Below are 26339 nucleotides of genomic sequence, written 5' to 3'. Positions count from 1 at the left end.
GAGGAACTGCTGAGGACTGAAAGGCAACTAAAACAGACATGAAGCAGCAGAAAAAATGCAAAATATCTTTGGAATATCCCTGCTGGCAACTCTCTATTAGCACTGGGAGATGGTGGGAAAAATATTCCCTTTAGAAATCCTGCCTAAGTAGAGCATCCAAAAGTCTCCAAGCCACAGCTGAAAGTGCCAGACTAGATCTGAAGCCCAGAACTGACTGGATCAGAACAGATGCTAGGGAGAGAGGCCCTGGCTGTCCTCTGTATCTACATAAATATTAAATCCATAGAAAGTCTTGTGAAAACCTATGATAGTGGGATCAAACTTAAAAATCTATGGGACTTTCCCTGCAGAGCTTTAAGTGGAGCACTGAAACCATTGGCCATCAGTGCTCGAGCTGGCATTAGCTGGCATGATTCATGGGCTTCAGTATAAAGAAGGCTTCAGAAATGAATGAAAGCTTTATTTACAACTCTTAATGCCCCTTAAAAGGGCTTCTGTGTAAGAGACCCCCACCTTATTAGCGGGAGCACATCACTGAAAGCAAAGTTTAACCCTAATGGCAGCAAAAAGAAGATATGCCCTCCATGGGGAGCTAACAAAGTCATGTCTCTGTGTGTACCCAAGTGATTTTAACCAAGATTAAAGGGGGGGGGAAAAAAAATCTGACTTGTAAGGCAACAAAAAAGGCTTTAAAAAGTAGGAAGTCTAATGCTTCTTACAGGGTGGGATCTCCTCATCCCTGCGAACTGCTGTAAAGTATATACAGGTGCACGTATTTCTCCCCCACCCCAAATGTATGGTGATACCAGGGCTGCTCTTTGTGCCATCCACACTAGGCACAGAAGGGAAATTTGAGTCACAAGGAGTTGGAGTCCTGATGGGGATGGACTGTCCCAGTGGAAGAGCCCCCCCAGTTTCAAACAAGGCTAGGGGCAGCATGGGGTGCTGGCAGGGGGCTGAACCCTCACATTTGTCTCCAGCATCAGGTCCAAGCCCAGGAATACTTGGGATTGCTGTGTTCATGGCTGCACGTCAGCCTTGAGTTCAACAGCAACAGCCAAAGCTTTGGGAGATGACTGAACTGTCATGGGCAGGGCAAACCCCTCTGCAGGGAACAGAGCACAGCCTAATGTGCCAAAATGGCCAGGGACTGCATGCTGAAGCAGCACAGGCAGGTCCAAGGAGGCCACTTAACCTGCCCCTGGAGACAGGCAGTGATGCCTGCACAGCTACATTGGGCCAAAAAGTGAGCAAAGGATGGACTTGCACCATCCAAAAGGGGGTGCCAGCAGAACCCTTTGCACTGAAGGCTGTGAATTGGTCCCAACAGCTGCCCAAATTCCCTTTCCAACCCAGGGTGTGATCTGCCAGACAAAAACTCACCATGCAGAGACTGCTCGTTGATCCTGCAGTCTCATTTTTGACAAGCACGAATACTAATCTCATTGATTCAAGGCTTCTTAAAGCTGGTGGTACATTTAGGTGCCTTTGAATCAGGTGAAGTGCAGTGGATTTTACATTAGCACTAAAAGCAGTTACCCATCCAGTTCGCTTGTGTAACTACAAGACGGAGGATTCATCTGAATTTTCCCCTTGAAAATACTTTTTATTGTGCAATCCCTTAAAATTACAGTCAAATATGTCACAATAACATGTGCTGCTTCCACATGTCCAGTTCTTCAGTCATGGTTTCAAAGCACAGCTTAAATTAAGCTACAACCTCCCTCCCCACCCCCACCCCCCAAAAAAGAGGTTAAAATCCATATTGTTTACATGGTCTCTTGCCCAGGATGACTAACTTAAAAAAAAATAATAATCTTTCAGGATGTATGTACATGCTGTCTTATTTCAAATATAATTAAAGACAGTCATTTTATGTCTCTGCCATGAAATAATTAACCACTGATTCATTATTCTGAATGCCATATAGACCAGCCATCTGTAGTGATATTGTGTTACAACTATTTTTGAAAAATGCATTTCAGTACAGCTTTTGGACAAAATTAAGCCCAAAACAGGCCCCACGTAACATGTTGTGTGCCTCCAGAAATGCAACACCATCCCTGGAGGTAATACAACCTCTGAACGATCGCAATCGTTAGCCCCGATCAGCACCAGAAGTTAATACGTTACATGTTAGCATAAACTTTAAGCTGGGACACATGCATAGGTATTGGACAGGCTTGGATAAGATACGGGCAGGGAAGGTAAAAGGTGTATCACTGGTTTTCATCAACATTTGAACTTGTGCATTAATCTTTTACCAGCACTGAAAGTCAGGTTCACCAGCTGTGATGTTCTATAGCTCTTTTCCTCCCCTGCACCCTGTGAGAGCATCAGAAGGGGGCAAATATCTCATTTGTCTGCTCTTAGCTCCAGTTCTTCCATACTGCAAGGTGTGTTTTCAGAGCACAGACCTGTCCTTGCAGCTGCCCCCCATCTAGAGAAAGGCCAGAGGGGTTGCTGGCTTGCCAGGAGGGCAAGCGAGCCCTCCAGGAGCAACTGGTAACTGGTCTAGGTTCTTCCTTCCTCCACTCCCTTCCTCGCACCCCATGGGCTTGTCTGGCTTTGGAAATCCACAGGCCCCATCCTATGTCTTCCTGCAGCACGTGCCAACGGGCAAGACCAGAATTTTATTTATTTATTTTCTAAAGCGTTGTCATCAGCTGAGTATGAGACCTCTGAAAGCCTTTACTCCAACCTCCTGCTCAGAGGAGGGTGACTGCCAATGCTAAATGGGGTCAGCTGCAGCTTTGTCTAGCAGATTCTTGAAATGCCTCCAAGGATGGAGGTTCCCCCAACCTCTCTGGTGATCTGTCCCAGGGCTGCACACCTTCCCTATGAGGAAGTTTTTTCCTGAACCTTCCAAGCCACAATTTGTGTCCTTTGCTTCTTGTTACACCATCTGCCGCCATGCCACTGAGAAGAATTTAAATCTGAGCAGAGTTTGGCTCTGTCACTTTTACAACTGCCCTTCAAGCGGCTGAAGTCTACTATTACATTGTTCTTCTGCCTCCTGGTCATGCCAGGGCTTTGTTGCTGGCACCAAGGATGGGACATTCTTCACTAAGGAAGTCACCAACAACATCCTGCTGGATGCTTGTGGGCACTTGGTGCCTTTCAGGTGGAGTCACAGCATTTGCAAACAAGCCACGTAGCATCCATGTGTGTGTGTGTGTGGTCAGAGCCAAGTGATCGTGTGCCTTGGGTCATGGTGCCAAGGGCAAGGTCCTCTGCCAGGAATCTCTGAATCTGCCTATTCAGTTCCCCTGCATCCCTCACGCATGGGGCAGGTGGAAGGTAGTATTTCTTTGAGGTAAGCAGTTTATTTCTCTGCATAGAGCATCACTCAGGTAAACAAAAAAGTAGAAATCCTACAATAAAGGCAAGAAGCATCACCGAAACATGTCTCTTTCAAGGGCCAGCTTAGCTCAGCCGTGCTCAGGGAAGTCTTGTAGAAGTGCATGTTAAAGGAGACCACTGTGGAGCTCAGCCCTGGAGCAAAGGCCCAGAGTTTGGGAAGCACCCATGGAAGAAGGAGGGAGAGCACTGCTCCCCATGTGGGTATTCATACCACCACTCAGTGTTCCCTGTTTTTAGTGACAGAGCTCATGAAGTGCCCTTCTCAAGTGTAAGAAGGCTAAAAGGGTAACTCAGGGTGGGCAGCCTACCTTCCCTGCTACCCAAGACTCACCATATAAGTCTTTCAGACTCTCTGCATGCCGTTGGTCCCTTATTTGGGACAAAATCCTAGCAGTGTGAAGCTGAAGCCTCCCCAAACCCAAGACTACTTAGAAACCTAATGCACTCCTTGGAGAGCTGTGTTTGGCTCTCCCTTCTCTTGTAGGAACCTTCCAGCATCCCCTTCCCAAGGCAGGTACTATAGGCAGGGCAGCAAATCATGAACCTTTACAGCCTTCTTGTTGTTTGAATGCCAAGAAGACAACAGACCTTATTTAAAGGCATCCTGCATGTCCCTACAGAATAAGAACAGAAAATAGATATTCAACGTATCCTCAACGCAAAGGTTTAATAAGATTCAGGAAAGTTTAAGCATCTATTTTCCAGCTGGGATTGGGATGCATGTTAGGGAGAAGTCAGGTGCCAAGGGTATGTAATTCCTGCCTCTCAGGAAGGAGCCACCTCAGGCTTCCAACAAAACGTTAGGCTGTGATTTGCAGAGAAAGAGTTTCATATGTTTTTTTGCGGAGTGACCTAGAAAAGGCTCCTAGGTTCCACTAGCGCAGCATACAAACCATCGCTTATCTATGGAGTGACCTAAACAAGGATGTGATGCTCAGCTGCCCGATAACAGCTTGCTCCAGTGATTCAGCGATGTGCAGTGATTCAAACAGAGCTGCCCGGCCAGCGAGTCAACATTCACAAACCTTAAGTTCAGGATCTGACTCCCAGCCACCTTGAAGAAGCTGCTTACGAAAAGGAAGAGATTCTTTTAAGGCTGTAGTTAACCTGATACACTAATTTTAAAATTATGCCTCCCTGTTCCCTTCCAACTGTAATAGTCCCAGCTGCACGTTGCAGCCTTCCCTTGGGCTGAGAGGAAGCTGATGTAGTACTGAGGAATGGGAAAAGGATGAGATGGTTTGGCTCTGCACTGGTGTCACCTTGGTACACTCATTTCATGTCCTCGTGCCTCAGATACCTGCTTGTGAAACGGAGTAAACTAAAACCTCCTTTCTCCAACGATGAATTTATTCTGCCTATTCGGATAGATAACTTTTCAAGACAGGGGCGGTGCCAAGCAAAATGCAGGCCATGAGCAATAATAAGGCAATAATCAATGTTCTGCATGCATTGGCATTGGCCTGCAGAAATCATTAGGCAGTTATAAACAGTTGTGTGCCCAGGGTAAGAATCACAGAGGGCCCTGGTTTTTGGAGATGAAGAGAAATCTGCTTTTATATGAAGAATTTATGAATGATCAGTAAGATAAACTATCTTCTGTTTTCCAAACAGAAAAAGACTAAATAAATTCCTGAAGGGTCTTATTTTTGGCAGTGAGAAAATGAATGAACACAAAAGTTATTGCTAAGACCAGACGTGAACCCAGTGCCTGGTTTGAGCAAGAAGGGCTTTTTCCTCTTCTCTCTCTGATGTGTTCATGAAGATGGAATTACGTTTGCCTTGGAAATGACTTCCTTATTTCTTGGGTGTTCACTCAGTTCTTCTAGGATGCTAATTTAAGTGCTGGTGGATCACATGGCAGGACTTTGCACTTACGGACAGCCTCATTAGCTGACCGGTGATACCGATTACCCGTGCTAAAAGATCCATAACTGGTTGATGTCGCCTTCCCTTTGGTTTCCACTTAAGCAACACTTTAAACTAGGTCAGAGCATTAATTAACTTTTTCGTGAGATCTCTCATCAGCACATCCTGTCTCCCATTGGCTAGTTAATTAAAATCAACACCAATATTAGGCTGCTACTTTGCAGAAAAAAAAAAATGTAGTAATTATCCTTTTGGAGAATAAATGATTTACCACTTACTATGTCTTAATGCTCACCTGCTCTGCTGTAGCTGGAAGCTAAAAATCTCTCTGTCCTGCTTGGGTTTCCTCTAGGTAAACTGGTGCCCAGTGATAGGATAAGAGGCAATGGGCACAAACTGCATCACAGGAAGTTCCATCTGAATATAAGGAAGAACTTCCTTACTGTCAGGGTGACAGAGTGCTGGCACAGGTTGTGGAGCCTCCTTCCCTGGTGATATTCAAAACATGCTTGGATGGGATCCCATGCAACGTGCTCTAGGTGACCCTGCCTGAGCAGGGGGTTGGACCAGATGATCTCCAAAGGTCCCTTCCCACCTCAACCATTCTGTGGCTATGACTGGGCCATAGGAACGTGTGCCTTGGTTTCGCCTGTGGCTGCACTTCTGCTTGACAAATCTTTATTGAAAATCACCTCCTTAAAACAGTCTGGATTCTTTCAGCTTTCTTGTTGGAAACGGACTCCCTGAGCACCTTTCAAGGACACAGCTGACCTTGGATAAGTTTGAGTTCAGGCTTCACCTGAGTGTTTTGCATATGAGTGTTTTGGATATTTCCCACAGGCGTACTCACAGAGCACTCCGTTGAGCTTGGATTTGGGTTCATGGAGTAGAGCAGAAGAATCATCTCTCCTTACGTGAAATGCCAACAGCATAGGCTCCTGGGTCAAAGTAAGCTGAGAGCTTTTCAGTTGGTGGAAGGCAACAAGCACTTCTCCTTATAACATCCTAAATGAGACACCTAAATAGCACAGAATAACCCTTCTCTAGAAATGCTTTCTCCTCCCTTGACAAGGAAGGGAGGGTAAACAAGATGCTTGGCTGTAGACAGCTGTTACGTGCAGTGAAACAAACCTCACCCCTCAGAGCATCCCCTTTACTCGGAAAAATGATGTCTGTCCCTGGGAGAAGCGTGGTGCGATCATTCCCAGCCTGAGGCTCTTTTGCCTGTGAGGTATAAAATATCTGTGTGGCTTCAGGAAACTCTAGCTGACATTCTTGGTAAAGGAAACGGTCGCGGCTTCTCTGAATACATGGAAGGACGACATTTATAATAAGTGGCTTGAACTGTACTGACCTGGGTCTGGCGGCTCCAGTTCCTCTCCTGAAGTTGCTAGCCGGGCTGCCACTCTTCCCTTGCTCTGCAAGATGAGAGGAAAATCAGCTGGCAGCTGTTGCCCAGGGACAGAGATACCGTGCTTTACAAAGTCACCCACCAGGACAACAAAATCTATTTATAAATATAGCTGCCTTCGTTATGTATGGTGGGGAGACAAAATAAATCTTGCTGAGATCGCCTGTGGCCTTGGATTGGGCATCTGAACCCTTTCCACTGCTTTGAAAAAAACTACGAAAAGGAAAGATCTTATCACAATGTTAGATCTTACTGCCTGGAGCTGAATTCTGAAGAAGTGCAGACGGGCAACAAAAGCAAACAAAGGGTTTGGGATTTTTCTTTTTTCCCTGTATAAACTTCGCCCTCTTTCTTCAGCCTCAATCTTTATCTACTCCCTTCCTCATTTCGTACATCTGACTGGAAACCCAGGTCCTGTAACTACCTATGCAAATAAACAAATGAGCTGGATTGTTTGCTGGAACAAGATCTTTGCTGTAGCCACCGTTTCTCCCACTTTGGGGACTGTACAGAGCACCCTGGGAACTGTATCCGAAGGCAGTACTTCTTGCAAGACAGCCCCATGGCAAGGCTTGTATTGGGCAGCACAAATCTGACGCTGGTTCTGGTCCGTGTTGGAAGCTGAGGGAGTTCTGCCAGTGCATTCAGCAGGAACAGGACCAAGGTGTTGATGGAGAACAGATCTAATTGTTTAATTCAGCACGAGATGTTGAGCATTCCTCCGATGAAGTGGTCTCTTCCAAGTTTGCAGTGTTTCACCTGCTCTAGCTTTTTGTGATAAGAGTATATGAGGGGGTTTAAGATATATCTCCAGCTCAGTTTTGTTATCTGGCAGATGACATTTCAAACCTTTCTTGATCAGCTTCCAGGAACCCAGGGCATGGTTTCTCATGAGGATTGCTGGCCACCCATTGCAGGCTCCTCCGCAGGTGTGCCCCAGATGCTTATTGTTCACAGGTATTATCACACCGAGTGAACACCCACCGGACCTTGCCAGTGTTGACTTAGCAACCTCTATTCAGCAATACTTGGGCAAGAATCTGCTTCCTGTTTTGGGATAGGTCTGTGCCACTCAACTGGAAAAAAAAGAAGGAAGAACAAGAAGAAGAAGAAGAAGAAGAAGAAGAAGAAGAAAAAGAAGAAGAAAAAGAAGAAGAAAAAGAAGAAGAAAAAGAAAAAGAAAAAGAAAAAGAAAAAGAAAAAGAAAAAGAAAAAGAAAAAGAAAAAAAAAAAGAAAAAGAAACATGATGCTGCTGATTAGCTCATGACAAGCATGTCGATAGAAAGTCATTTGTTTTTTAAAGGTGACTATTGCACACTTGGGATGTAGGAAGAACTGAAAAGATCAAACAAGATAACTGCCAAGGTAAACTTTGAAACACTGTGGAAAGCAGATAGGCTGAAATGGGGATTAAAAGATAGATGCTGGCCGTCAGTACAGTTTCCCTACAGCTGAAGGAACTTGGCTGTGTTGCACCAGAAAGCTCCTGGTATTTGAAGGCATGCATTTTGTGCTGACAATACACTCGAGTCCTGGAATCGAGCACCATATTCTTATTTATTCAGGTGTGTCTGTTATGGGCAGTATTCACAGGAATACGCATTTATGCAGCAGTGTTTGAGGTCTGGCACTGACCACCACAAATCTGCAATACAATCTTATATTTTTGTGCTCACTAAACCTGTCCCACCAGGAACTGAAATCCTAATGCTAACATTCCTCTTCTGTCTTCCTCCTCCTCCCCTCTACAGACAATTGTTGGCAGGTTTTTATGACAGTCTCTTAGATGGACGTATTTATAAACCATATCCTAAGAGAGCAATCCCTTAAGAAAATCTGCTGCACTGCCACTATGAGCTAAACCCACCGCCTGTGCCATTAGGTAGTGGCTGTTTGCAAGCTTCTGCCTGTGAGAAACAGTGGAGACACCCAGCTGCTTGCCCGTCACATGGAGAAAACATGAGCAGGAGACATCACTGCCTACAATTCATATCCTGTTTGCTTTTCTTAAGCCCACGGAGCCAAGCATTCAGGATACTTCTCTCCAGCACTGGCCCAGCACAGCTGGAGCTGCTGAGCCCAAGCATTGGACTCAAGTTCTGAGATTTCTAGAAGGGCTCTAGTGAGATTTGCTGAGGTTTCTGGGGTTTAAAAGCTGCCTAAGTTGCCATATCAGCTTTCCATTTACCTTTTAATGTTTGCTTCTTTGAGAAGCAGGTTGTCTTGTTTATCTACATCCTTGCTCTGGAAGGGCAGGGGCAGCCAAGGGGTGTAACTGGTCTAACCATAGGATGAAAAGAGCAAAACTACAATGAAAAGAGTGAAGCTAGTCCAGAAGTCCTTAAAAGCATATTCCTTTATGGTGCAATCGCAGCAAAAAATATGCATGTTTTATACCGAGAGGTGGGACACTTCTGTTCATCCTTAAAGTGATACTGGGTATCTGAGATGTGACACAGCTCTGCGATCTAAAATGTTCTCACTTTGTCTCTGCATGAAAGGCAGAATGCATTTCCCTGGTGAATCTGGCTTAATTTGCATTTCTTTACCTATCAAGCAGAATTATTGCATGACATCTGAGACAAGCAAGTAGGAAAATGCACATGCACCCTGGATGGAGAGACCACTCATGATCTTTTTTTAACTTGTCCAAGAAAACTGCTTCTTCTATCAGAAGAATATTCTGTCAGTTCTCTCTGGCCTTCCCATAACAACCAGCCTTCATACCCCACGCTTACTTTACTATCCTTATCCAAGACAGTGTTGCTATCATGTTAGATAACTTACAAGTGCAAAATATGCTGTGGCATTTTGTCCGGGAAAATAATAAAGCCATTTCTATTCAATGCAACATGAATATGGCTAAAGACAACTATAGTTCCTTCCAGACTCTCATTAAATGCTCAGCTCTCCTAAACTCTTCACCTGTTTCCCAACTTTAAGATTTTGTCTGCCTGTGTGCAAGACTTCGTCACACCACAAGAAATAGAAGACACAAAGATTAGGCACTTTAGACAGAAAAATACACAGTTACAAAACACTGATTACCCCAGGACTAGTTCTCTTAACACAATAGTTGCAAGGCAATGGCTCATGTAAACAATGATAATTACTTCCTCTTGCCTTTTGAATAGTCAACTGCAATAAAAGTGATCTCTACGGCTCATAAACCAGTACATGTTTATCTGTTTGCAAGCTATCAAGCACCCAAATGGCAGAAAATAGTCAATATCTAAAAAGGAATGTGTTGTTTCCATTTTTGCATTAATTATCAATAATTTGGCTTATGGTAGTATTAAATTTAAGAACAGCCATTTCTTACATCCTTCCTGTGTCCTCGGAAAGACAGGCTCATTTAGCTCTGCTTGCTAAATGCCCACAGGTAGCCAGCCCATCCTTGTGGTGTCTGAACCACATTCTGAAATCAATTCCTGCCTTTGCCTGTGCTCCCCAGAACAGGTAACACCTCCCCAAGTAACTACATAAAAGCTCCACTCCGCGTCTGCCCTGTGTCCTCTATTCCTAAGCACATTCCCTGCTGGCACTGTGGGCACAGATGGAAAAAACACCGCTTCTCTGAGTTGATGAACCAACTGAGAGTTTTCCTCTGTGCAGGAAAATCTCCACCAGCCATCTCTGAGCTCAGAGAATCACAGAAACACAGGATGGCTGCTGTGGGTCTGGACTTCTGCAGCTTATCTGGTGGAACCCCTGCTCAAGCAGGGCCACCCAGAGCTGCTTGCCCAGGACCACATCCAGCCACTGTCCATGATAGATGAAGAATGGCTGCTTTAACCCATAAAAACATCAGAGAGAGCCCATAATTTGGCACACTTCACCCCAGTTTGTACTCTGTTCCTTTTTGTGTCTTCCCTTGTCAAGCTGCTCTCCTCTTGGATGGGGCTGGCTCCAGGTGACACGTGTGGCCACTTCCCCTGGGGGAAAGAGGAGAAAGAAGCAGGTCAGCATGATGTGGAGGTGGCAGAGCTAAAGGCTTTGCCCCCTGTGTGTTCAACTTACCAGAGCAAGGCACACAAGGCCTTCTATTTTGCCTCTGTAAAGTCAGAGCAGTTTGTGCACAGTTTCTGCTGAGTGAGGCTGGTGCAGGAAGGGTTGCAGGCATTTAGGAGGCTCTGAGGCCAGTGGTGGGGAGGCACTGTAACCCTCGACATTCATTTTGCAAACCCTGGTGTCAAACAAATACAGCCACCTGATGCTTCAGGGCTTTACCCTGGCCTTACACATGCGACCTGTGTCCAGGCCCAGTGAGCACATCTCTGAAGTGATCGCTGCTGCCCATATGGGACAGCAATGTACTGCTGGCACCAGCTGGTCACCAGCCCTCTGCAATACTGAACAAATGCTTTAAAACTGCTGAAAACGGTTCAGGAGATGCTTTCCACCAGGTGAGTTATTCGCCAGTGGAAGGACTCCCCTGGAGAAGATGAGGGCTTCAGGCCTCACCCCAGCACCCCTCCATGGAAAACCTGGGGAAACAAGACACAGGGCCCCATAATTTGGTGTCCCTTGTGTCATCTCCCTTCCCCTTCCCCATACAGTGCCAGATCTGCTGGAGGTATTACACTGGGAGGGTGACTGCAGGTAAAACACCACCCGCGTGGACAAACAGGGGCCACCGAGCGGTGAGTGAGAGCCCTGTGGAAACTGCCACCACACAACTTAGAGTAAAAGTCAGTAAAAGACTAAGAACACGCTAAATTTGAAGTGAACGAGCACTCACGTTGTCCTTGCAGGCTTTGCTGAGCTGGGAGGAGCACGGGGCCCTTTCTCCCCGTGACAGCTGTGGGTAGTGTCTCCACAGCGTTCCCAACCCTTGTCCTCCAGGAAGGAGGCAACGTGAAAGTCATTCCCAGGCCTCAGAGGATGAGAGCACAGTACTAAAGCCCAAACTAAAGCATACTGAAGCCAAGAGATATCCACTGATTGATACAGATGCTGGGTCAGGCCTTTAGCAAATAACTAATTACTTCTCGAGTTGGGAATAGCTGAGTGGGGACTTGTACACACACTCTCCAGTTAATAATTTATTCACACAAATAATCCTCCATCTTGCAGGCAGTCCTACTGAAAGCAAGGATTGCAACGCAATTAAGGACTGCAGGATGAAGTCCTGAGATAAGATATAGAATAAACAACGTAAGATAGCTCAGCCATTAATTACTGTTTATAAACAGTCAGCTAATGAAGTCAGGACGACCGTGAGTCACAGTGTTTCACTGCTTCGTGAGCTTAGGAGCAAAACTGTTCTTAGTGCACAGCCACGGTTTTAATTTTAAAGATTGTCACAAAAGTTGTGGCTGAGGTTGTAACCTGTCTGTGACTGGGCAAAAAAAAAAAAAAAAAGTGACAACCTCATGAAGCCCCAGGGCGTAAGGTTTTTGCAGGAGTTCAGTGTTACTCTGTGGAAGTCATTCTCCTTGCTATCTTCCCCATCAGTGCCTAATTTTTGTTTCTATTTTTAACATGCCTTTTTTTTTTTCTTTTTTTAGTTCAGCTTTCCAAGAAACTGGAAGTTTACGTGACTAGGCTGTGTGTTTACATTCATCTGTCTTGTCCCTTCCTGCCTCCCAACGTATGTGGAATCTACCTACTGGTTTCAGACAATATTGACTGAGGGGAAAGGGCCTTGGGGATCTGCACCGGGAGCTTTGCAGAAGACACTGTATTAAAGGATTTAGGCAGCATGAACAGACCATGCCTGCCCTACCAGGCCTCATACCGAGGCCTTGAGCAGCCTGTAGGTTTGCACGAGCAGCTGCTGCAAGGGAACCTGCTGGAGGCCCTGTGCTTGCCTGTGCTGTGCACCGCTGGGTGTTCAGACAGAGGTAAAAGCCCAGCCTGTCAGGAGATGTATGGGTTCGTTGGTTACACAAAGGAAAGGACACCACAGCATGGGAAGGTGGCAGACCACGGATGGGATCAGCAGAGCGTGCTGCAGGAAAATCCATCCAGAGTCTGTCCCATGTTGTATGAAAGTGGGGTTTCCAGCATGTCAGGGGGTGAAAGATTTACTCACCACCTATTTTTATTCTGTTGTATTGAAACAGCTATTTCATTACATCATTTGTTGTTGGGTGTTTCCTACTGAGATCTGGAAAGAGCCCTGCACTGTCTCTCCCTCTCAGCCCTCCCAGTGCAGAACAGGATCTCGATGTCCTAGGACACGAGGTGCACAGCCAGGACAGGAGGGACAGCTCACGTGTCACTGATGAAGGAAAGCCTGAAGCGTGAAATAAATTAACCTTTAAAACACAAAAGTGGGAAGGAGATGTGAGTCGGACTTTGTTAGCTCCATTGTCTATAATATTTAATTTTAAAACACTTTTTTAAAAATTGTGCTTTAACTTGGCTAGTAAAAATCTATCTCTGAGCAGTGCAGACAAGTTGTGCAATTGCATGACTTGGGAAAAAAAAAATAATCTATATTTGCTTTGTTTCTGTAATATTTTCCAAAATGCTTGCCTTACTGAAACAAAAGGCATTTTCTGAATATGCGTTTTTGCCAAAAAAAAATCTGCTGTGTATTTGATAGTTATTTGACAAAACAAATCATAACCCTTTGTTTAGACTCGAAAATACTAAATGTCTGGAGCATTTTGCAAAACAAAGAAAACAAAAATAAACAGGAAATATGCAGATGAGTAGCCACAACATATTAAGGTCAGTTCCCCTTGTTTTGGCTATCAACTGTATCCTTTCCCATTGTGCATTTTTTCCAGGATTTCTCTCTCTCTCTCTCTCTCTTTTTTTTTTTTTTTTTTTTCCTTCTGACTGCTGCTTTTCCTCTCCTGCTTTAATTGAATCATTCATTCCCTTCTGCCTGTTAGAGAGTCTGAAGAAATAAACTTTTATCTCAGCTCGGCAGCTGGAGGTGATGATCCCTATGCACAAGTCACAAATTGTGTGTAAGATTATGTCAAATTTTGACTCATGTACTGTCTTTTATTGTATTTATTTTATTACTTTAATTCAGCCTGACCCTTGGTTTGGTTCGGGATTGTTTGCAAAGGATCTGTGAGATAAAGGAATTAGAAAACTAACATAACAATTCATTGAGGCAAGGCAGTTTAAGAATCATCCCACCCTGTTCACAACCTTTCCAGTAATTCAGTCCCTGGGTGGAAACGATGGGATTTTGGAAGTGCCTTTCAACACCCATACCCTAAAAGGGCTATACTCCTCATTTCAATTTGTGTCTAAGAACCTCAGTGGATTTTGACCTGGCCCACAAAGAGGAACCCGCTGAAAGATCACATTTGCTTTTGTTGTTTGATGCTTGTCGTTCTTTAATCTAAATTCCACTGTAAAACGGTGACCATTTAGTGTCCTCAAAGGCTTTTGAGTGTCATATGATCCCTTAATACAGTTTATGTTCTCAGTCCCCAAGATACTAAGACACTGGCTTGTTTTAATAATGTTTAAAGCTGATGTGATGTTTAGTGGGTATAATTATTTGTGGAGCGATACTTAGAAGGGAAACAGCAGAGATAATTATAGCTGCTTCTCATCCTGGAAGAGAGCAAGGAAACAATATAGGGTTGCCATTAACACTAAAATAGATCATGTGTGTGACCAGGAACTTGCTTTACTCCTCGTGCTAACACACCTACAAATGTGAATGCTTAAAAATGTGAAAGTTTTTGTACAACTATGCAAACTGGCCATAAGTCAACATTAGCAGACTTTCAAGGCAAATACTTTTCCACCCTGGATGTGGCTGTTGTTTATTGGGCAGGACGCCTTGCTACAACATATGGTCTCACCTCAAGGGAATGGTTAACAAACTTGGTAGGAGCCCCAAGCTACCTCCCCTCAAATCAGCAGGATTTTCTGCAGCCCAGAAAAATGCATAGGACAATTTCCACAATAAAGATATGAAAATATATTTTCTGTCTGAATGGTCCTCTAGAGTAATTCATGCAGCTGAAGTGTTCAAGTGACTGAAGGTTGCATCTCAAAATGGTGCCTTGGGACTGAGGCTATTTCCTCTGGTGGTGACCAGTGGGAACGTGCTTCGTGCATTTTGTAGGGCACCAGTTTGGGTTCAGGATGGCCAAACTCAGCCTGGGACTGCAGATCCTCGCTGGGATCCTTCCCCACAGGCAGTTTTAGCCATTATTCCTCCTGATTCCCCCTGGCAAGGTCAGGTCGTGAGAGGAACGGCTGAGACAGCACGGAGGGCTGCTCCTTCAGCAGCTATTTTCCAGCACCGGTAGTTTCCCTGGGGTGTAAAGTGAGCTTCATGGCTGCAATCTCACTGGCATCACCAAAGCAGAGCCTTGCACATTTTAGTAATTCGGTCCTCTGCCTGCAGCCCCTCAGCCACAGCTTCATCCGTGCTGCCTTTGTGCACGGACAGGGGATCCAGCCAGTCCTCAGGCACACCTTGGCCTCTTGTGGTCACACGGCCAAGAGCTGCCAGGGATATTTCCAGCCCTTGTCCATGATTCTCAGAAAAGGGTGTTCACACCCAACCAACAAGCTCAGTCTTGAGATCTCACTGCCTCGTACCAGCTGCAGCCTAGATTTCACAGCTTTTGTTTTACTCATCCTGGTACTTTTTTGTTTGGTAAGAAAACCAGCCCATATCCCAACAGATTCTGTACTGTTTAAAGGACTACCTATCCTTTATGTGTTTGGGGTGAACCTGATAAACCAGCTTCTGCTGCTGTTACACCAAGGCTATGCATTGTTCAGCTGTACAGCATGTCACTTTTATCACTGATCTTACATCTTCATTGTGGTTGCTCTTTTAAAGCTTTCACAAAAATGTGAATGGCGAGCTTGGGAACAGCTTTACGTGAGCACACACTGGGGAGAACTGTCAGACACAGCTGGAGCAACAGCCCACTTGCAAGTCAGTCTGGGTTTGCAAAACAAGGGATGTTGTCATCTTTGCAGCTACATAAATTCATATGTATCTGCAGAAGTTGGGAGGTAGGAGTTGCTACTTCTTTCCAGAGTATAGTAAGAGTGAGAATTGCTCCAAAGGATTTCTTGGTTTGCATCTTGTTGGCTTTGAAAGTCTTAATTCTGGACATTTTTAATGCTGTGCTTTTACAGAATGTAATGCCAATGACTGAAACTTAAACATGTATTTCTGCCATGGATGGAGGGGGAACAAAAGCAGCAGAGGACAGGAAAAGCTAAGATCTGCCCCTCTTGAATTTGAGGTCCCCCACTTACTTTTTTCATATAAGTACCTTCATTAAAGGCATACTTGAAGAAACATTCAGTCTGGAAACAGAGCTCCAGCAGACAATACAAAGTGGCATGTTTCTGCCCATGTTGGCCCCCTTGCAGTTCACACGGGCACTGGGAGCACCAGTATCCTTTACCCTGAGGAGCACGGGGCACCGGCACACTGCTGCCCAGCATTATCGCTAGTGCTGACCTGCAGAGTCCAAAGGAAGCACTTGCATCACTACTATTGTTACCTGGCGCAGCAAAAAATTCAGTCACACATTTCATGTAAAATGCAAACACGACCTTTGAAAGCGGATTTTGAACCACAACAGAGTCATACGTGCCTGCTGTCACAGGAAACCACTCTCTCCTTGCATTAGGGCAGGTGTTCCTCCCTGTTCTTGAGATACAATCAAAACAAAGCAAAAAATAATAATAATAATAATAATAATAACACTATCTGTGTCATATTCCACAACTGCCATTGTTCTTCATTTGTTGGGCACGCTTGTCTCTGACATGGTGAAATGGGTGCTGTTGGCAAAAGGAGCGCGGGAGCTCTTGATCGTAATTTCAGAGACAACCAGATGGAGGCTGGAGGAATACAGGAAGGTTCATACAGGTGGATGAAGGGTGGCTTGTAGCTGGCATGCAGACAGAGCTGGGGGTTACAGAATACCACATATACATGTGTGTATATATATGTTAAATTTATATATAAAACATAATTTTGATACTCGTTAACAGTAACCACCTAAGGGTGCTGTTATTAAATGTGCTCCTGCACAACTACAGCAGCATTCCTCCACTCCCTCCACACCTTTTGCTTACTTTCTAGGTTTCCCCACTGCAGCCATTTAAAAGAAGTTTTAATTTTTTCTTTCTTTCTTTCTTAATTCTTATCACTCACTTCTCTGATGTGTTTCTATGTTCCCCAGCTGCTAATTTTCTATTACACAGAAAATGCCATTATACAAGACACTTTTCTACTAATCCTACCTCATCATTCTCCATGAGACTAGGAGGCTTTTGCCATGCTGATAGCAGTTCTGCTGTCTTGAATTTTTTATGCTTGCTTCATACCTTTGAGTCTCATAGCATCACTTTTCTGCAGTGTCTGTAAGTTGTCCAAATTTCACGAGATAATGATACAGCAATGTTCTCAGTGACAGAAAAAAGTCAGAAGTGCATTTTCAAGAATAAGTGATTCTACAAAAGGATTAAAAAAAATAAAAAAATAACATCTTTTCTAACTGGGTACTGCATGCCTAATGCCGTGCATCAATTTGCATAATTTTACGAGCTGTTTTTTATTCACAATAACCCATCAGAGCCAGTACAATGGCAGAAAATCAAGTAGAGTACGATAAGGGCTGCAACTCGTCAAAATACAAACAGCTTTCATCAGCTGCAAGCAGTGGTGGCAGTGGCATTGCTATTGCAAACTATGAAGAGAGGAGGGAGCATGTAGAAAGACTGTGAACGTCAAATCATAGCTGCTTATAGTTTGAAATTAAGCTTGATTTTTAGGTTGAATTCTTTAATTTTGGCAGCTAAGGAAAATATTGCATGGGCTACAGAAGTGGACAGAAAACCTCAGAGGCATTTCCCTAGTGCCTTTTCAGTATAGGCTTGATAGTCACAGGAACAAAGACAGCAGCTTGCCAGACAGTGGTAGCTAAGTCCTCCAAGTAACTCTTAAATTACTATAGCGGAAAGGGGGAAATGAGCTTTTCTTTGCTCACACACATGAATAGACAGCTTGTGTTTTAACACTTGAAGCAGATCTCAGAGCCATGTCTTTCTGGATCTCCTCGAGACATTTTGCAAACAGCAACTCATTTCATCTAAGGCTGTATGATATTAAACCAGGTTTCCTTTGTTTGCACTTTATTGCTATGTAAATAAGAAAAACAGGGCACCAATCCTTTTTTTTTTTTTTTTGGATATTTAAGAAAAAAAATATAAACTCATCTATGCGCTCTAGTTACAGTTCAGTTTTATATTATCATAAAGAACAGCTGAGACTTGCCTGCTGTGACATGGCAGGCATGTATGACCTTATCTGACCCAACCATATTGCAGCAGCTCCTCCTCAAGGAGGGACAAAAAAAATAAAATGTATGCAGGCAAACTTAATAAAGGTCGTTTTTTTCAGGTTAAGCCTAGACATAGCAATATTGCCCATCCCACCCTCTCCCTACTTGCTCTAATTTGCACTGAGCACAAGCTTAATCATTATTCTTAATTAGCTGGTTTGGTAAGGCTAAGAAGTAGTGTAGTGGCATTATTTATAGGAATAAAGTTACTGAAAATTATACATCAGTGAAAGGCTTCAGAACAAGGCAAGATAGGGATCGCACAAGCTGAGGCAATGAGAGTAGATGACCTCAAACCTACTGATGCAATCATGGTAACATTAATTGTTCAGAGAACTGAATCATAAAGCGAAAAAAATGTCTTCCCTTTGAAAAGCCTTATCGATTACAGAACAGAGAACATCATCTTAGATTTTGACAAATTCACGTCACCATTAAAAAAAAAAAAGTAGTCCTTGGAAGTTGCCTGACAAATCCTGCTGTTTGGAATCAGCCGATTCTCTTAATGCACCAAAGAAAATCCTATTAGCATTCTCTCCAAATGAATAAATATAGATTATTGAAGATACCCAAAGAAATAAAAAATGGTTTGGTTGAAAGAATGTCAGCTTCTAACTGAAACCAACCATGTAAGTTTACAAGGAGAGAAAAAAAAATAATAATTCTCTAAGCATTTCAACTGAGCAGATTGTATCAGTTTCTCATAACTTAGTGAATAAGGAGGGAGATGTAGAATCTTTAATAAAATGAATACATATTTCTTGAATAAATTTAAGGCTTAAATTGCAATTTTTGGCCATATTGAACTGTTGTAGGAAATGCAATAATAGTTTTGACAGGATACAGGTGTTTTTTTTGAGTACATACTAGAGCTGAAAGAGACCAAATGCTGCACCTGCAGTTATAACAAAAATTTAATGGTGCAATGTTTTAGCATGATGCTGGCACCATATCAAAGGCCTACTTTTGAAAAAGGTAACTCAACGAAGCATGTTTGAAAGTATTCATTTCTCTCCCTGCTTTACAACAAATTACTTGAACTAATAAAAAGGGGCAAGGGAAAAACAAAACAAAAAACAAAACAAAACAAAACAAAAAACCAAGGAGGTAATTATTTTTTTAAATAGTATTTTCTCTATAGTTTCTTCCTTCCCTCTTTCTTCAGCCCAGTGTTGATTACAGCCATAGAAGTGATGGTTCCTAATTTTACTTACCAAGGCTTTGTGACAACAGTAGTTCGTATTCACGTTTAACAAGAACCTCACTTTCCAACTAACGCTTCACCAACCCTCTATCCTCCTTACCCAGATGAATTCCTCCTCTCCCTTTGGCTTTGGCACAAACTGCTTTCAGCCATCGTTTCCATTTACTGCTAACCTCCCCCTGCCTTTTCTCATTTAAGCAAGGTACTCCAATTTCGCAATAGTCACATGAAGACCTCAACAACTTGGAAATATTACATACTTTACTGGTAAGTAACATCTGATATTCATATTCATTTTCCCTACAACATCTAGGTGTACGCCACAAATTGCTCAGAAACGTGTCTGGATTTGCAGGGAATGAATGGGAGGAAAAGAGCCATATATTTATTTAAAGAGCAGCTGGAAGGACAGCACAGAGCAGCATACCTATTACGGCGCTAGCTCCTAACACGAGACGGGATAAGTGGTTTCATGGTACACTCAAACTGCAGCTTCTTTGTCAACTGACACAAGTTGTATAAAGCAGAAGCGAGTTCCCTCACAAACTATTTATGCAAGTTCATTACTGCAAGAGTGACAGGGCTGGCCATACTATCACCGCTCCATAGCTCTGCTACGAAACTGTTTGCAAGCTCCCTCAAAAACGCAGAGGAGATTCTTTTCTCGCTATTTTATTGAGTAAATTCCAATAGGATACTCTTTTTCGCAGAAAAAAAATCAGGTCTCGGGTAGGCCGTGAGGTAATAGTGCAGAAGGCAATGCTGCCTTTTAGGGCAGTAAAGCCCTGCGGGTTCATTTTCCTCATGCAGGCATCTCAGCTGCTCTGAACCAGAAACAAGAAACACACTTAAGCTCTGCCCGCAGTCCCAAAATTCCAGCATGGGCACACACTCCCACGCCGTTTCGCATTGCTGCTGTTGCTGCAGAGGCACGTTTTTAGCTGTGGTACGACAGCCCCATTGCTTGTGCAATGGAAGGAGTTGGTTGTGTGTGGAGGAAAATGCAGTGCCTGCAGGACACCGGGGGCATCACGGGTGGGCAGGGGGAGACGAGTGCTGCCGCCCCATGTTTCTGTGGTGAGGGAGGCTGCAGCCATGGTCAGATCCACCGAGCCCACGGCTCTCCTCAGCAACTGACTGCTGTGTGGTGCTTGTGCTCCAAAAACCGCCATCGTGGCTTGCCTAAGTGATCAAATCCCCATAGCAGCCACAGGGAAGTGGGGCTCCCCATCCCCAGAGCAGCCTTCATGCGGGCAGGCTGGCTATCAGGGTCCCAGCCCTACCTAAAGGGGACCAAGAGGGGCGGGCAACAAGATGGAAGCCAGCCCAGCCGCGCCTCGCCTTAGCGGCAGAGCCTCTTCCCGCCCTCGGTCCCCTCAGGGTAACGGACCACAGCCACCCCCGGGTAGACCTGGCCACCCCCGGGTAGACCTGGCCACCCCCGGGAAGACCACGGCCCTCTTGCTGAAGCCACGCCCCCTTCGTGATGACCACGCCCTCCAAATGTGGCCACGCCCCCTCTCGGCTCCATCGCCGTCGAGGCAGAAGCCCAGATTCCTATTGGCTGCCACGAGCGGAGAGGGCGGGGCCGAACCCCCGGCGAGTGACGCGCGGCCGCGGTGACGTCACACGGGGCCGCCCCGCCCCGCCCCTCATTCCCCGGCCCGGTTCGGCCGGGGGCAGCTGGGAGCCGGTGGCCGCCGCGCCGTGCCTCCCCCCCCCCCTCCCCCTTCCCCCACCCGCTCTGTCAGGCGGCCCCGGGCAGCGGCGGCAGCGGAGGCTCCCGGCGGCGGCGGCGGGAGGAGGGGGCAGGGAGCGCGGGCGGCGCCACACAAAGGGGCCGGAAAGCCGGGAGCGGAGCCCAGGGCAGGTCAGTCCGCTACGGGAGGGAACCGGGAGGGGAGCGGTTGGGCCTCGGAGGTCCCGGGGCGAGGGCTGGCGGTGCCCGGCGTGCCCGGCCGGGGGGAGGCGCGGAGCCCTGCGCGCCCCTTGCCCCCCCGCAGCCGCCCCTTCCCTCAGGCCAGGCCACGCCCCCTTCCTTGGACATGGTCACGCCCCATCATATCAGGCCACGCCCCTTCACTCAAAGCCACGCCTCATTTGGGAGGCCACGCCCCCCTCCGCAGAGCTTTCGAGGAAACCCCGCTGCCCTCCCCTCCCCTCGCGGGCTCTCATTGGCTGTCTCCAGAGAGAGGCGGGGCCTCGGGGAGGGGAGGGGGCGTCACGTGGGGCCTCCTCGCCTTGCCCCTCCCTTCCCGGCCCGCTTCGGCTGGGGGCGGCTGGAACCGGTCGGCGGCCGCGCGCCCCCCCCCTTCATTCTCCCCCCCCCCTCCCCCTCCCCTCGGGCTCGGCGCGAGAGCGGCCGTTGGCGGCGGTTGGCGCTGAGGTGATTGACGTGGGGGGGGGTGGGGGCAGCGCCCTCAGAGCTGGTTCCTAACGCTTAGCACCTGTTCTACCCTGTGCATAACTAGAGAGAATCGTAAAATTCTACTTTTCTATTTATTTTGTTAATATATTCAATATTTATTTATTTATTTATTTATTTATTCAACCGCGTGGTTGAGCTCTTGTCAGCCGCGTGTTCGTGATGAACGTTTCACCGAGGAAATAAATCCAGCGGAGTCTGTTTTGGTGTTCTTGTGAACGCCCCCCCAACCCATTTCCTGTCCTTTTTTTCAAGAACTTTGTGTGAAAAACTTGCTGTAGCACAGCTGAGGCAGCACAGTCTTGTCTGGGCTGCTTGCACAAGAATCGAAGAAATGATGCAAACCTTGAAGTTTTTGTTGCTTAGAACAAAGCAGCTGGTTTTGGTCACCCACCGTGCCCGTGAAGGGTCTTTGCGTTTGGGCTGGCGTGGCCTTGTGAGCAGCTGGCTAACCAGATACTGAAATTAGCGTCTTAAAGGTACTTCATAATTGCTGTAAACAAAAGTGACGCTGTTTCGTTTTGGAAGCAGCGCTCAGGCTTTGCCTCTTTCTCAACGCCAGCAGAACCGTGCTGGTAACGTTCCTGCCTTTGGACCAGAGCAGTGTGTCCGAATCTCATCTGCCAGTTTTTCTGTCCCGTGCTCATGCTGCAATGCAGCAGGAGGGAGCTGCTGACTTTGTGGCCGTCCTTTCCAGTGCAGTCAGGGTGAGGGGAGGGAGGGCGGAAGATCCGCCTGGTGGTTCAGCTGGAAATGAGGGAGGCGATGCTGTCATACCGTTTCTAAAAATTCTCCTCTGGTTGCCAGACAGTGTCCTGGCAATTCGGAGTGTCCTCTGATGTTGTTCTAAAACCCAGGTGTTGCTAACCAGGTATGTAACTGAGTTACAATAATTTGGTACTTCAGGTCTGTTTTACAATGTTGTGATTCCTTCTAAGGATCAACAACAGGCAACAAAATCTGTTTTTTATACTACAGGTTTAATCAGGTTTGAATAGATATAATTTAAACATTAAAAGTACAGTCTGAAGTAGCACGGGTTGGTTGATAGTCTAATACTGTGAGTAAAATGACAAAAGTGTGTCTTAAAACAATAGTTTTGTTTGGCTAGACTCCTATTTATGTGGTGCTGAGCATAGAACCAGCTCTGACAGGCGCTGGATTTTCTCTTGCCGTGCACAGCACAGCTCGGAGGAAGGCAGCACGTAAGGGCAGCGCTTTCCCCCGCAGTGCCTGGTAGCATTCAAACGCAGGCTTCCCACGGGAGGGAGGTTCGGGGCTGCAGTGCCCTGCGTTGGCCCCACTCCTGCCAACGTACGCTCCTAGCTGTCAAACGGCTTGGCTGGGATTGTGGCACCTTTCCCCCGCTTCAGGCTGGAGCTGGACCTCTGCTTGGGGCTGATAAGTCTTGCCACTATGTACTTTTAAGGTGGAGAATGTCTGCTTAAAGCAAGAAATGTACAAGCAAAGATATCGCAGCCTTCCAGATCTTGCTCTTCTGATCTCTGTATGCAAGAGACCAGCGATATTTTGAAATAATTGAGCACGTGTTTACTTTTTGCAGTACTGCGGTAGTCTGCACTGGACTGGTGATGAAATGTGTGCTAACGATATGAGGGAGCCTGCTTGCGCACAGATTGGCTGTTATTTTCCTACAGATACCTACGCAAATTCAGTAATACAGTGGTTAAAAATATTCTTACATTAAGGACAAGATGATTGAAGGTATTAAAGTACATTATGTGATTATGTGGTACCCAGGTACTTTGCTTGCTAATTTTAATTAAGTTTTCTGTCTAAATACCTTTGAAAAATCCCATTAAATACCTATGTATAAACGTAGATCGCAGGATATATATATATATTTTAATAACACCTTAAAAAGCTACTTCGGTAAGCTGTGTTTTTATCCTCATGGAGGAAAAAAAAAGTATGTTCTGTCTTATCCAGTCATCACAGAATAACTCAGGTTGGAGAAGATCTCTAAGATCATCTAGACCAGCATTTAACCTAGAGCTGAAGTCCACCACTAAACCGTGCTACTGAGTTCTACATTTGCACATTCCTTGAAGACCTCCAGGGACGGTGACTCAACCTGGTTCATCCTTAAATGTGATGTTATTTGGCAGAGTTGCAGGATGATGGCTTCACGTCAGATGTTTCTGCCAATAGTTCACCGCTGGGGTTTGGGGAGGCAAGTGAGGAAGAGGTGTCCCAGAGTGTCCTTCAGCATAAGCCTGCTTCTCTTTAGCTTTCTTAGTGTTGGTTTGCCAAATACAGATTATCCTTAATGGATAAAGTCACCGCAAAGGGCCCAAACCTCTCACAGCCTGGGTCATTTAGCTTCTAGGAGCTTAAATGAAGTTGGTTTAGTTCACAGTCCATTAGATGTGATGTAGAGATAACAGAGTTTACAAGAGCAGTATTTTGCTTTTCCTTTAATCTTAATCTTTTTTTCTGAAGTCTTAGTATTTTCAATACAGAAATTTTCCCTTTATTCCCCCTCTCTAGAAAGCTAATGAAGAATTTCCTGAGGGTTGGTCTGTTTGTTTCTCCTCTATTCCCCCCCCAATTAGATGTCAATACGTAGTCTCCTGATATATATATATGTATGTATATACATATACATAAACTCCAGCAGCCACCCTGCAGTCCTTACAGTCCTTACAGACATCTCACAGCTGATAAAGTCAGCATTTCATGGAGTTCTGTCTTAATACAGTTGCCTACAACGTTGTCTGCCTACTTCTAAAATTTGCCTGTTTATACAAGAGAAAGAAAAAAAAAAAAAAAAAGAAACTTAGAGGCCTCTGGGTTTGTAAGTCTGTGATATTCTATGAGTCTAAAACGTGTTCAGTGTTTGTAGGCTATGGTATTATATTCCAGGATTGTCCCAGATGACTTGGTGTTTATTATATAAGCCTGAAATGCTGACCCGTAAGCCAGAAGGTTCAAGTTAACTCCAAGCTTGGAATTAATCAAGTCCATGTTCTGGTATATTTTGACTACAGAAAAAAAAATACCTTGGCTTCCCCATCCAGGATGACCTCTGTAATCTTTGCTACCTCATTTGTAGAGGAAAGCTATGATATTCTGATACGTTAATAGTTGACTGTGTTATGCCAGAAGGAGAGTGTTAAATGTCGTCTTTAATTCCAAGTGCCTTCAGGGACACATGGCTCTTTGCATCTTCTGGAGGTGCCTTCCTAGAATGAGGAGAGGAGAGACTGTTATTTAGGGCAGTACATTGCCTCCTGTCAGTCTTGTACTCCTTCAGGTGTCCATGAGGAGAAAATTGGTGAAGGAAAGGCTTACAGGACGTATTAGAACTGTTTCTCTTTTTTTCAGCATGCAGGTCACCATGCTTAAAGTTCTGGTTGCTTTTCTTACGGGTGTATGAAGGCAAGTAAGTGGCTTTCTGAAACTGCAGTACAGTGCTTCCCGAGGAAAGCTCTGCCTTGTAGCAAGGGAACCAAGGCTGCAAGTGACCCTGCCATCTCAGCTGCTGACTTGTCCCTGCCCTGAAGCCATGCCGACAGCCTGTTGTGCGCCGCGAGGCTGGCTGATGGGCAGGGTTCTCAAGTCCAGCTTGAGAAGGCAGGGCAGCACTGCCTCCGGGCTCAGTCAGGGCGCTGCTGCTGTGCAGGCACCATCTCCTCGGGAAGCCTCCAGAGGCTGTGAAAGGTAAGGGCAGAGAGTGCGAGAGTGGCTGTGGCGTGGAGGGGAAATGAACTTATTTCTGTTGGAAACGCAAGAATCTCTAGGGAGATAAAATACTTGTTTGGGTTCTTTCCCCCTGAAGTGAAATGCTGGTAGTGTTGTGTGAATGTTTACTGGGGAGGATTTGTGTATCCCATGGGGAGATGTCAGATTCAAGAGGTCATTGCTTGCTTGTACAAGGGTTTACTTGCAGTACCAATAAAAGCTGACCCGGGGGGGAAGCGGGCTGCAGGCTGAGGGGCAGCTCGTTGCACCACAAGCTCACATTTAGTCACACATAGCTGCAGCAGACGTGAATTCAGATGGAAAGCTTTTCAACCCAGAGGTTGTTTAAAAACGGTGGTCGCACAAATTGATAGATCTGCTCAACTGGATTTGTTAACCTTTGCTGATCAGGAAATGTATAACACTTTTCGCCAAAGCTGTTCTAAGACAGTGCGTTTCCCCTGGGCAGTCAGTAATGACTGCTGAGCTCTGTTCTCCCCAGCAGTCTATCTGTACAGGTGTGGGGAGTAGAGGATTTTGCTATTCTGCCTCACCAAAGGTGAGGAAGGTACTGCAAGCCTGAGGGAACGTATAGTTTAGAACATCGGCTGACACCTACTGGTCAAAGGGTTTTAATGTTTAGTCTAGAGTTTCCTTCTGGGAATTAACCTGTGTCTCCTCAGGAGCAGTCAGGACCTGGACAATTAAACCTCTGTGCTTTTTAGAAACTAGATAAAGCATCACGTTAAAGCACAAAATGGTTCATAGGTGCACGATGATACACGACATAGCTTTGATTCTTGAACAAAAAGCAATCTCTGCTGAAACACAGTTGCTGAGTGGACAGACATTTTCTTCTTTACTGTACATTTGCACAGACCGCTCTGCTAGAGAAGATGCTTATTTAAAATGAGGTAGCGCTTTAGACGTGAACACAAATGTAAGTACCATATCAGTAGCTGCAGGTCTGCTAGAAATCATGCCTGAGTTCAGAGGTGCGAACTAGAATTTTCTTTCTGTTGTAAACTTTCTGAGCAGAATCTTGAAGACTCTTC

General features: G+C 45.4%; 2 protein-coding genes across 5 annotated transcripts in view; one reads left to right on the top strand and one right to left on the bottom strand.

Annotated features, from left to right (window-relative positions):
* Positions 1-16962, bottom strand: part of SHLD1 (shieldin complex subunit 1) — a 64988-nt gene extending 48026 nt beyond the window's left edge. The window contains exons 1-3 of the mRNA XM_035321681.1: positions 16935-16962; positions 10484-10579; positions 6587-6650 (exon numbers count right to left, since the gene is read on the bottom strand). Coding sequence (XP_035177572.1) covers positions 6587-6650; positions 10484-10579; positions 16935-16947 — 173 coding nt within the window. The 5' untranslated portion in view covers positions 16948-16962. The remainder of the gene's footprint in view (positions 1-6586; positions 6651-10483; positions 10580-16934) is intronic.
* Positions 16963-20809: 3847 nt separating this feature from the next.
* GPCPD1 (glycerophosphocholine phosphodiesterase 1) overlaps positions 20810-26339 on the top strand; it is a 43498-nt gene continuing 37968 nt past the window's right edge. Inside the window, exons 1-2 of one of the 4 annotated variants that reach the window (XM_035321676.1) lie at positions 20811-21024; positions 22387-22450. The gene's annotated coding sequence lies outside the window, so the exon portion shown is untranslated. Of the gene's footprint in view, positions 21025-22386; positions 22451-25198; positions 25264-26339 lie in introns of those variants that run through there. The other 3 variants (XM_035321677.1, XM_035321674.1, XM_035321675.1) reach the window with 3 other exon arrangements.

This window comes from Oxyura jamaicensis, chromosome 3 (genome assembly GCF_011077185.1).
Source record: "Oxyura jamaicensis isolate SHBP4307 breed ruddy duck chromosome 3, BPBGC_Ojam_1.0, whole genome shotgun sequence".
NCBI lineage: Eukaryota > Metazoa > Chordata > Aves > Anseriformes > Anatidae > Oxyura > Oxyura jamaicensis.
The sequence above is the reverse complement of the archived record's forward strand: the minus strand, read 5'-3'. Positions and strand labels throughout refer to the sequence as shown.